This window comes from Protopterus annectens, chromosome 4.part0 (assembly GCF_019279795.1).
Source record: "Protopterus annectens isolate FY-2018-M chromosome 4.part0, PAN1.0, whole genome shotgun sequence".
Lineage (NCBI taxonomy): Eukaryota > Metazoa > Chordata > Ceratodontiformes > Protopteridae > Protopterus > Protopterus annectens.
Window position 1 is genome coordinate 206,662,218 of NC_056733.1, and position 10,726 is coordinate 206,672,943.

The window sequence follows — 10,726 nt, forward strand, 5'->3', positions numbered from 1 at the left end:
AAGAGTCTTTGTTTTGCTTGGGATTGCCTTATCCATGCAGTCCTGTAGGTGCTGGTAGAAGGCATTTGTAAGTGATTCAGCGGCTTGGGTACTGTTTTCCGCCGGCTTTGTGCCTTAAAGGAGACCACACTAGTCTTTAGAAGTGTGAAGTCGGCTTTGAGAAGTTCTTTACTGTGGTCTTTTATTTCAGGTGGGGTGGGATGAGGACCTCCAGCGAGATTAGTTTGTGATCTGATCTCACCAGTGAGGGGTATACTTCCGGTGTTGAACATTGTGCTCCCATGTTCGTGATGATGAGATCAAGTATGTTTTCTCCTCTTGTGGGGATGGTGACCAGTTGTTCCATGGCGTTTGAGTTTATGAATTCCAGGAACTTTTGGGCTAGGGTATTTGGGCTTGAGTAGTGTTCCCAGTCTATATTAGGGTAATTGAAGTCACCTAGTATGATGGTGTTTGGAGATACATTTATCCCCTCCAGTGTTTTCATGAAAGCCATGTGAGGTTCCTGAGTTTGTGAGGGTGGCCTGTAACATGCTACAATTTGCAGAGCAGTCTTGCCTATGGTTAATTGCACCTGGATGGTCTCCGATGCATCGTGCGTTACCACCAATCTTGAGGTGTGGGTGTCCTTGATGAATATGGATACCCCCCCTCCTTTCTTGGTATTGTCCGGATTTTGGGGCCGGAACGCATGGTATGAGGTAAAACCTGATAGTGCTGGGGTGCTCTCAGGAGCCTTGAACCAGGTTTCTGTCACAGCACAGTCATCGATGTTCTCCATACTGAGAAGGGCCTCGAGTGCGTGCATTTTGAGATTGAGACTTCTGGCATTGAGCAGCATTACCCTTAGCTTTTTTCCATTTTTGTGTTCTAGGGTGGTAGGTTTAGAATTTGAGCCTTGCCTAAAAAAGGCACTATGGGGGTGGCAAGAGCCTTTGCCAATATCCGGAATCCCAGGGGTGACAGGTGCAAGCCGTCCCTTGCGAAGCAGCGTGGCTTGTCCAGCATGTCATCCCAGGCAGACAGACATTGGATCCCCTTTGAATGACACCAGAGTTTAAGCCAATTGTTAAAGTTGATCATCTTATCTCTGTTTAGCACCTATGTCTCTAATGAACATAGGCAACCTATAAATTGTTCAGCTCCCAGGCCCTAGCTTGTAAATGTTTTGTCTCCCAAGCCCCTGCTTACACTTATCAAGGGTATTAGAACTTGTCAGAGATTTGGGATGCATGGCTAGGCTTAAAAAGGCCCTTGTGGTTGTTAGCCTAGTAAACACCTTTGAACCAAATGGTGGTAGTAGGTGGGATAGTATGCTCATTTGCTGCAATAACGAAAATAAAGGTAAGTTACAGCTACTAGTAAAGAGAGGTTCTGAATAAGAATAATTATGTTATCCAGTGCATATACATTTAAATGCAATGAGTTGTTTGCATGACGCTATAACTTGACACATTTTTCTAAAGACACCAGTCCAAATGTAGATCCCCTGGAGTTCAACCACATCTTTTGTAAATGTCTTCACCATACAGACACTACAATTCTCACAAGCCAAGTGATCCAAAATATTAGGTAAACTAACTTAAGGTGCTGAAGTTTTTTTTTTTTTTTTTTTAATTCAGGCGAGTAACTTTTGACCCAGTGGTTTTACTTATGTCATGAATTAGTGATGCATCTCTACTTTACTGTTAGCGTCTTTCAGTCACAGTACTTATTGTTTGAGAAATGTTATACTTAGTACCGGTTTAAATTTGTTAACCAAATGAAATGCAAATTACATATTTCGTTTATTATAAGCTTTCTTGTAAGTCTGACTACACAGCTTGATGTCTTGAAAAATCATAACATTAGTGCGAGACATAGTGGAATTGTAAAACTGGGTGAGAATACCTAAATGAGAACTGTAAACACGTTAAGAGACGTCATAATCTCACTGTTCATGGCTGTAGCATGTTATACAGCTCTACATAACCACTGCATTACTATTTCATAAATTCATTACACACCTCCCGGGGTGTTTATATTTCCTTTTGGAGAGTTCTCTGTTTCTATGCATTCAGACTTTTCAGAAGTAAATATCGTTATTTCGTTAAAATATGTATTTTATGTCTCTTGAGTTAATAAACAAAACCAACAAGCTTCTTCAAGGTACTCGAAACTTCAAATCCCATAATGGTATGGGCTTTATGTAAATACATCGGAAGTGTAGTGTCAAGTTATCGCGCAGAGATCCTGCGGTAGACTTATATCCGTTAAACTATTAGTCGCGGAAAGGCAAGTCCGATTCGGGTGTATTACTAGTCCTCCCCTGTTTGTGAACATTTTGTGTGAATCGTAAGGTAACATCCGAGCGCGGGTATTATGGCCGATAAGATGGACATGTCCCTGGATGACATTATCAAGTTAAATCGTTCTCAACGTGGCGCGGGTCGTGGAGGCCGAGGCGGCGGCCGGGGTCGTGGAGGAGCTGCGGGACGGGGTGGTGGCGGGATTGCAAGAGGAGGTGGTGGTGGCCGCGGGGCCGGACCCATGCGGAACAGACCCAACTTGAATCGGGGCCGAAATCGGCCCACACCGTACACCAGGGTAGGATCTTTAGCGGCCTATGCCGAGCTTCTCCTGCGGGGGCGAGCAAACGGCAGGGCCTTCAGTGGTTCAGGGGAGACGGGATGAAATTAGATGCCTACTGCCGGGCCATTGAAGCGAGAGGAGCCCGGTGGCGGCAGATTTGGGCAGACGGGGCTGGGTTTAGACGGGCGGGCCTGTTTAGAGGGAGTGAGTGTTGCCTTGGTACGAAGCATCGCAAGAGTGGTGATTCGCTGCTGTTCCGCCAGACGAAGAGAGGTGAAAAAGGGAAAACAGATGGAATGGCCGACTAAGAGAGCGTGTTGGGGGCTGGCTGCTGCAGGCCCCGCTTGCCCATTTTCAGACATCGAAGAAAGACTGAACTGTATTATTTTGGACTTAATTCGTTGACCCTAACTGCTCTAATTTTGTTTGCGGTCTTTGCTCCTGTCAGGCATCATAATTTGAAGAATGTTTGTAAATAGTCCCAGTTATTTTGCAGCTGATGGATATAAAATAAAAGCCGTGTGATTCAGGTTGGTGTGGATCTTTGGCCGCAGTGTAATGTTAAGCTGCGATCTCGCTCAGAGTCGAAGACTGTGACTCCTTATGTCCCCTACGGCTTCCTGGATGTCAGTTTTGAGACTGTTGATTTCAGTGGAACGCTACAACTTAACGGCTGTAGGCCTAAAACTGAACTGTATGCACATAACTTTCGACCTGAACTGGCAAGTGTGAAGTGTGGTAGGCTTAACTGCCGTATGCAAGTTTCTCGGACTTCCTGGCAGTGCTTTAAATCTGCATTTTTCGTATGGAAAGAGCGACCGTCGACGGCACGGTGCGGCAGGGGCCTCAGCAGCTGGAGCCGCACCTCTCGGATGCATTGGGCCCACTTGGGAGGTGGAGGAGAGAACTGGTTTACAGCAAGTATGATGCTTGTGTCCAAGCCTGACTTTACTCCGTCTCTATATCACTTCAGGAGCTAGGATAGCAGCATGCCAACAGGAGGATATCCAGAGCAGGAGACAACTTTAGTAATACTAACCGTGTATCTTAACTGGGGATGTTAAAATTGAGTGTTCTGAGCTACATTGTATGCTATGCAGTTTTCAGAACTGCAGTATCCTTTGCTACGTAAGCTAAGGGCATAAGACCTACAAGCTGGTCTGCTATCGGAAAGTTGGATTGCAGTTTCAGCCTGGGGGATTCACCAAAATAGGATGCATGTATGCATTGCCCCCCTCCTTTTTGTTTTTCTTAATGGTGTACCGTGCTCCTAATTTGTGTTGCTGTTGAGGCAGCTTTTTAACGTTTCCACATATGTTTTTCACGTTTGCGTTTTAAGATCTGGGAGGCTGTTTGTGAATTTAAATTGAAAAACATTTTCAGAGTTTTCAGTTTCCTCTCTTGTTAATGTTTTATTCCTAATTTAGATGTGGAGTTTGCAGTGTTTTAGATGTGCTGGAGAATAGAAAACCTACCTCCATCTTAGAAGTACATGGGCATGCTCTTGTCACTGAGATTAGTATTCCTTATGTACAAAACACTACTGGGTACAAAATGATGTTTTGTGTAATTTTAATGTTTACATTTTGAATATCCTGTTAGGATCATGCATTTGTCTCTTGTAGATCGCTGTCAAGAAGTAAACTAATGTTTACATTAGGAAGTTTGGTTTAGTTGTATAGTTAGAAAAGTTGGTTTGTAAAGGTCTGTTGGGGGGGTGGGGGGTAAGGCAGTAGTTAAGATATAGTACATGTAATTTGTAAGCAAATGTAACTTGATATATCAGCAGTTAGTACATTTCCGTGTCTCATCTCTGGTCGTACGTATATACCTGAAAGCAAGGAGATTTGACAGTTATGAAAGTTTAAGCCTGTAGAAAAGTTGAGTATCCCTTGTCAAGTTTGACAGCCTCATTAGTTGCAGCTACAGTAATTAACCTGGGGATTACTAAATTGATGGCTAAAAGTGTGTGTTATGTGGAATTGGCTAAGGTGCTGTTTGCTCTCTCAACAGAAAAAGACAGATGTACTGGACTAGGAATCCCTAATTTAACAAAAACCATTGAAAAATGTAGGTCATCTGTGGTATACAATGGTAGGCAAATGGCGTCTTGAGTTTTGCTGCTTCACATTGGTAGGGTTCTTTGACTTGAGCATTGGATAGAAAATTGAAACTGAAATCAAATGTTTTTGCAGGCCCTTTACTTTGTGGGGGGAGTAGCAGAAAGTTTTTGCAGTTTTATCATTGTGTACATGTCTTTCAAACTTTTGGGAGAAAGTTTTTAATTAATCAAGTAGGTAGTCAGCAAGGCATGTCTCTGCTCTCTTTCAGCCCAGGACCCTTCCGGATAGGTGGCAGCATGACCTCTTTGATAGTGGATTTGGGAGCGGTGCTGGTGGCATGGAGACTGGTGGGAAGTTGTTGGTGTCCAACCTCGATTTTGGAGTGTCTGATGCAGATATTCAGGTAAGTTAGAAATCTATCTTTCAGTTACTGTGATTGTTTTCTTTAGGCGGTATGAATGGGTTCCTACATGAGTGGATCTATTTAAAAGTAAAAATGGAGGTGAAGTACCCAAGCCTGCAGTATTTCTAGAGACAAGTTCAGAAAATATCCTCTTGATATTGATGCTTTTCCTGTAATATCTGCCTTAATGGTGGGGGGTGTGCTCTTCTGGGTGGATGACACTAGGATTTCATCCTAATAGTATTGTTTCATTGGAAAAAGATTGCTCTGGGGCGGGACTGCACAGGTTGGGGGGGGGGGTTCCTGCCTTGATCACTGCCTGAAGGGGAGTGGCCACTCCTGCTTTACTTAATCTGTATCACGTGAGGAAATTAAAACTGGGGAAAAAATAGGTACCAGTCCTTAGATTTTTATTTTGTGGTGTGGCTCTGGTAACTGCGTGTTACTAAGATGCCTAGACTATTTGGAGGGTGAAATTGAAGTGTATTAACCCACCACCAAGTTCGTGCAGGAATGGGTGTGCTCGCTGTGATCGACATGCTGGAGGGTGGGGATTAACAATGTGCCATGATTGACATGCAATGCAAATGTAATGGTAAATCAGTGTCATGTGGCAGAAACAGTAGAATTAAACAGATTATTTAATAAGCACAATAATGACATGAATGGCCTTTCCATTCAAATGTTCCACAAGCCTCTTGAAAACCAAATACTGTTTTGAAAGAAAATACATTCAAAACTAAATTGAAATATTAATTGTTACTCATTTCTTCATATATTACACCTTTGTAAAGGGGTTTAATTTTTTAATAACTGAACTAAACCTGTACAAAGACTCTTATGTGAAATAAATAAGGGGGGAGAATATGGAGCCTTTAATAATAACTTCAATCAGGCAGCTCACTGCACAGCTACAAAATATCATTGCCAGGATAACTTGTCTGCCTTACGCCCTTTGCACTACGACAGCGTCCTAACTACAGTCCTAAACAGCATATGGGTCTATTCACTGAATTGACTCTATTTTGCTGTAATGTGTATGTTTGTAAGAGAATGTAGGACAGGACAGACGGCACTTTACCCTTTTTGAACCTAAACATAGTTACAAGGAATCACTCTCACAGCCCTGCACATATTTTCATGGTATATCTTGAAAGCAAATGCAAGTCTTCACTAATGTCATGGTCTGTCAACTGTCAACTCTCCCTTTTTAATGGACGTCTTGATTTTTGACTAATTTAGCTCTCTACCTCTTAATCAATGCTAAAACTGGTGACACATGGAGAAAAAGTGATGACTTACTCTTAATAAATAATGACAATTACTACTTTTACTTCAGAAAATGTATATTTCACATTCTTTATTTTAAAATAAAGTAGTAGTGATGTTGTTGTCTTTCGGCTTTTCCCGGTTAAGGGTCGCCCCAGCGGAACTCCGGTCCACTAATGATTGGCAGTAGATTTTTACGTGCAGAGTTGCTGGTCCTGACGCACAGCCTTCAACGAAGGTACTCCCATTCACGCATGTTTCCACACAGAAGACGCTCTAGCTGAGAATCGAACAGGACAACGTCTTAGAGGAGACAGTGATATAGCACTAAAAATATTTAAAAACTGCTTTATTAATTGTGAAATATAGGTCTAAATTACCTTGTGTTTTGGTGGCATCTTTCAAATGGTGGGTGGTCAAAATGGTCAGATGGGGTTTGGGCGGGGCTTGCTACTGCGCAACTGGTGGGTTAATACACTTCAATTTCATCATGTGGAGTATCTAAGAGAATGCACATATTGACAGTTCTCTGAGATGGTGGAAAGAGCGTATTGCATTTCTTACCATTTCAGGGTAATGATATCCACGTTTAAATGGCATTGGCAGTTTACAGCAGTCATATGCAGAAAATGTGAAAATGGGTTGTGCCTGATGGTTGTAATCAGCGCTGTTCATTCAGCTTTTTCTTTGGTTGTAGAGAGTTGTTTTCAACTGCAGATTCCCATTTTTGTGAAGTTCTACTATAGTATAGCTTGGGTAATGATTTTGGACTTGCTAAGCTGGAAACCGAAGGCATGTCTTTGTTTACAAGAAGGGTGACATTGCAGTGTAGAGAAGTCTTTTACTGCTGATAACTGTACAGCCACTATTAAGCTTGATAATTAAGTCATAGCATGAGCAAGACGACAGGGCCTTAATTTGTCTTGCCAGTGTTCACCTTTGGATCTTCACCCCTTCTTGACTGAGTGATGGGCCAGTCGTGCTGTGGGTGAACGTATGAATATCCTAAGGTTCCTGGAAAAAAGTTCAGGAATCTTAATTGGCATATCTGAGCATCACTTAGACTGCGTATTGTCTGGATAAGGCAAAAATGTTAAAATAACAGAAAAACAAGGTGTCTTGGGTAGAAGTATCAAGTGTAACAATTTACGAAGGGCAGGTTTTGTGTGCAAAGGTTTCTGTAGTAGAAATGGGGTCATCTGTGGAGATGTTGCATGTGTTTCCGTACATATTTAAATAAAGAGCTGGCTGGGGAGGATGGAGTGAGTGGCCACTGCTGGCTTGCCCATCCGGAAGGGGGTACCAGGCCTGGCTTGCCAGAAGACTGGGCACATGGTACTAAAGAGCAGGCTCAAACTTGAATTTAATTCTGTATGTGAAGGCACATTTCCCTGAGAGGAAATAACAGGGCTCAGTAGAGTTCTCTGAATTCTGCTTTGAGTATAATTTGAAAACACTACAACTTCTGGAATTTGCATACTTGAGAGCAATGCAGTGTACTCGGGCAGTTCTGTTTTTGAAAACTATTTTTCCAGTCTCTTTCCCAAATCTTTTAGTCACCATGCTGTATATGTCCTGCTTGATTTATCCCTTTCAGTTTCTGGTCTAGACTCCACTAAACTCAGTACTGGTCTTTCAGTTAGCACTAATTCCTGTTTGGCTTCATACCAGTACTCTGGTTTCTTTAATTCTCTCCAGTGTATTCCAGTCTCCTCTTGGCTATTTTTTATCCAGCTACTTGCAGTCATCCCTATTAGTAAAATCTCTTCATTTTTGTGTTGGCTTTTCTGCTGTCATATAAATATAACGTGTGGTGGGAATGCCCTCATGGGGCTGCATCTGCATCCACAAGCTTGCTCTATCCTTGGAAGAAAGCTTCAAGTTATTGTATGTGGCTCTTAAGTGGTCCTAAATTATCCCTTAATTTAACCACCTTGTTCTGTGGGGAGAATCCACTTCTCCCACTCAACTTTCTTGCCCCTTTCTCCACCCTCCTTAACTCTTTCACAGCTTCTCTGCTTAAAATAAAATGACTCACCATTATGTAAAACTAAAGGGGCTAAACAATTTTCAGTGCTTTTTACAGTTCATCCACAGTCCATGAGCTTCCAGTTTCTCTACATTATCTTAAGTGTCTTCCCACAAATTCTTGGCTGTTAGAATCTTTTTGATCCATACACTTAATTTTGCCTTGAGCTGATTGTGTAGGTATGTAATTTACTGTTGTAGGCTACAAATTAATCCTTGATTGCCTTACCAGTATACCACATGTTAAGAAATGAGACGCACACCTTTTTTTGTGTTCTCTCTCTTTCACTCAGCATCTTGGTCACCCCCTTTACCGAACACTTTTCCAAATTTGGCAAGGCAGAAATGATCCCAACCCTACTCCACCTAAACAAGCATAAAGTCATATTTGTGTTCTCCCTCTATATTCCCCCTGGAGACAATATCTCCTCCCTTGAAGATATTCTTGTTCTGGGTCTCCACCAACATTACTCACGACCATAATCCTCGGGGCCATGAACAAAACATGGGCCACAATCCAATCTCCCAGTAACTCGCTCAATATGAAATTGTATAATTTTGAGCAACTAATAAATTCCACTACCAGACCGTCCAAGAACTCAGTTATTGGAAGTACAATAGACTGGATTCTAGTATCCCATCCTCACTATATCTCTGATAGTGATGTTCTCCCAGACCCACTAGCTGGCCACTTCCCCACTTTTGCCTTCCATCACCCCTCTTCCATACAACTGACTCCTACATATATTTCCACTCGCCTAAAAAAACTTACCTTCTCAAATGCACTAAAAAGCACAAACTGGAACCCATTAGACATCACCCTTAGTGAATATAAAACGCTACGAAATAGTCAAAAACTTATTACTTCAGACCACAAAGCCTATTTCTCCACTCTCCAAACCAACCACAACACTAATCCCAAACTATTTTGGAAAAGAATCTCATCTCTCCTCAACCTGGGGGAGGGGGCCCTAGCCCTAGCCCTAACCCAGATGCCTGTGACATGGACTTGGGCAACCAATTTAATTTCTTCATAGTCTGTAAGTAAGCTAACATCATCCTTCAACACCTCTGCGACCACCTCTTGAGCCTGCACCCATCTCTTCCTCCCCTAGCATCCCTTGCCCCCCACCCTTCTCTATTAATCCCATCTCTATATCCACCATAAAAAAATTCTAAGCTTCTTGAAAAATGTATCCACCAACAACCAGTTTCTTACCCCCACACAGCATGGATTTAGATGTCATAGCACCTCCACTGACCTCCTCTCCTTCCTTGAAACAAAGCCCACAATTCTGTCCATTTCATGTCCACCCTTCTCCTTGACCTCTCCAAGGCTTTTGACACTTATTTCCCACAACCTGCTTCTGAGTAAACTCTCCAAACTAAACCATTACACTTCCTGAACCATGTGGTTCTCCAGCTACCTCACAACCAGACAAGCAGTTAAGTGGAATAAAGCCACTTAATACTCCCGCACATGTCCCCCAAAGTTGCATTTTAGGGTTCCCTACTATTCAGTATATTCATTAATGACTTCTTCAAGCCGTTCTAAACTCCAGCCTTATCCAATATGCCAACAATTCTACAATTATCTGCTCCTCCCCTTGTATCCCCACTCTAGCTTACCCAAGGTGCCTTCTGTACTGAGCAGTGGATGCTAGACAATAGTCTGTCTCTTCATGCAACCAAAACTAAATGTTATTCACCGCTTCCTTAGATAAACACTCACCTCGCAATCACCCGCAAAAATGATACTCCCCTAGAAATAGGCCCTGACACTAAACTGCTAGGAGTACTTGTAGGTGATCAACTAAAATTTGACATTTACAAGTAAATAACAAAAAATCGTGTTCTCCTTCCACCAGGCTCATACTAGCAATACTTAACTCATCCCTCCTGCGTGGTGCATCTTATCTCACCAACCTGCAATCCTCCCTCAAGACAAAAAAACTCCTTGCTATAACAAGGTATCAAAATTTGCGGCAGGTCACACAGCCATTTCTCACCATTGTAAATCTCCCAACTAAACTGGCTTGAGCTACCTAACCTCCTAACTAACCCAACTCATCCAAGCACACAAACTCCTTTACAAACCCCTCTTTGTCCTTGTCTAGCTACTACCTTTGAAATGCATGGAGCAGAACTAAGATCTCATTCCCAAAAACTAAATTGATAGACCAACACATCCAGCTGGGAATCGGCTAATGTCCTTCCCTTTTGCACACCTCTGGAATTCTCTGCCATCTCCTATTAGCATAACCAGCAGTCTCTCCTCATTTAAAATCTTGCTGCACTCACACCTGACTGCACAGTGGGTGTGCTCCTGTTCCCATCCCACCTAATCCTTTTAGTACCTCTTCCTACTCTCCTAGAACTAAATATGCCATCA

At 42.5% G+C, this 10,726-nt stretch overlaps 1 protein-coding gene across 1 annotated transcript in view; it reads left to right on the forward strand.

The window, feature by feature from the left end:
* The first annotated feature begins 2,218 nt into the window (after positions 1 to 2,218).
* The window catches only part of ALYREF (Aly/REF export factor), a 187,241-nt gene continuing 178,733 nt past the window's right edge, over positions 2,219 to 10,726 (forward strand). Inside the window, exons 1-2 of the mRNA XM_044068208.1 lie at positions 2,219 to 2,586; positions 4,903 to 5,037. Of these exons, the coding sequence (XP_043924143.1) occupies positions 2,362 to 2,586; positions 4,903 to 5,037 (360 nt within the window). The 5' untranslated portion in view covers positions 2,219 to 2,361. The remainder of the gene's footprint in view (positions 2,587 to 4,902; positions 5,038 to 10,726) is intronic.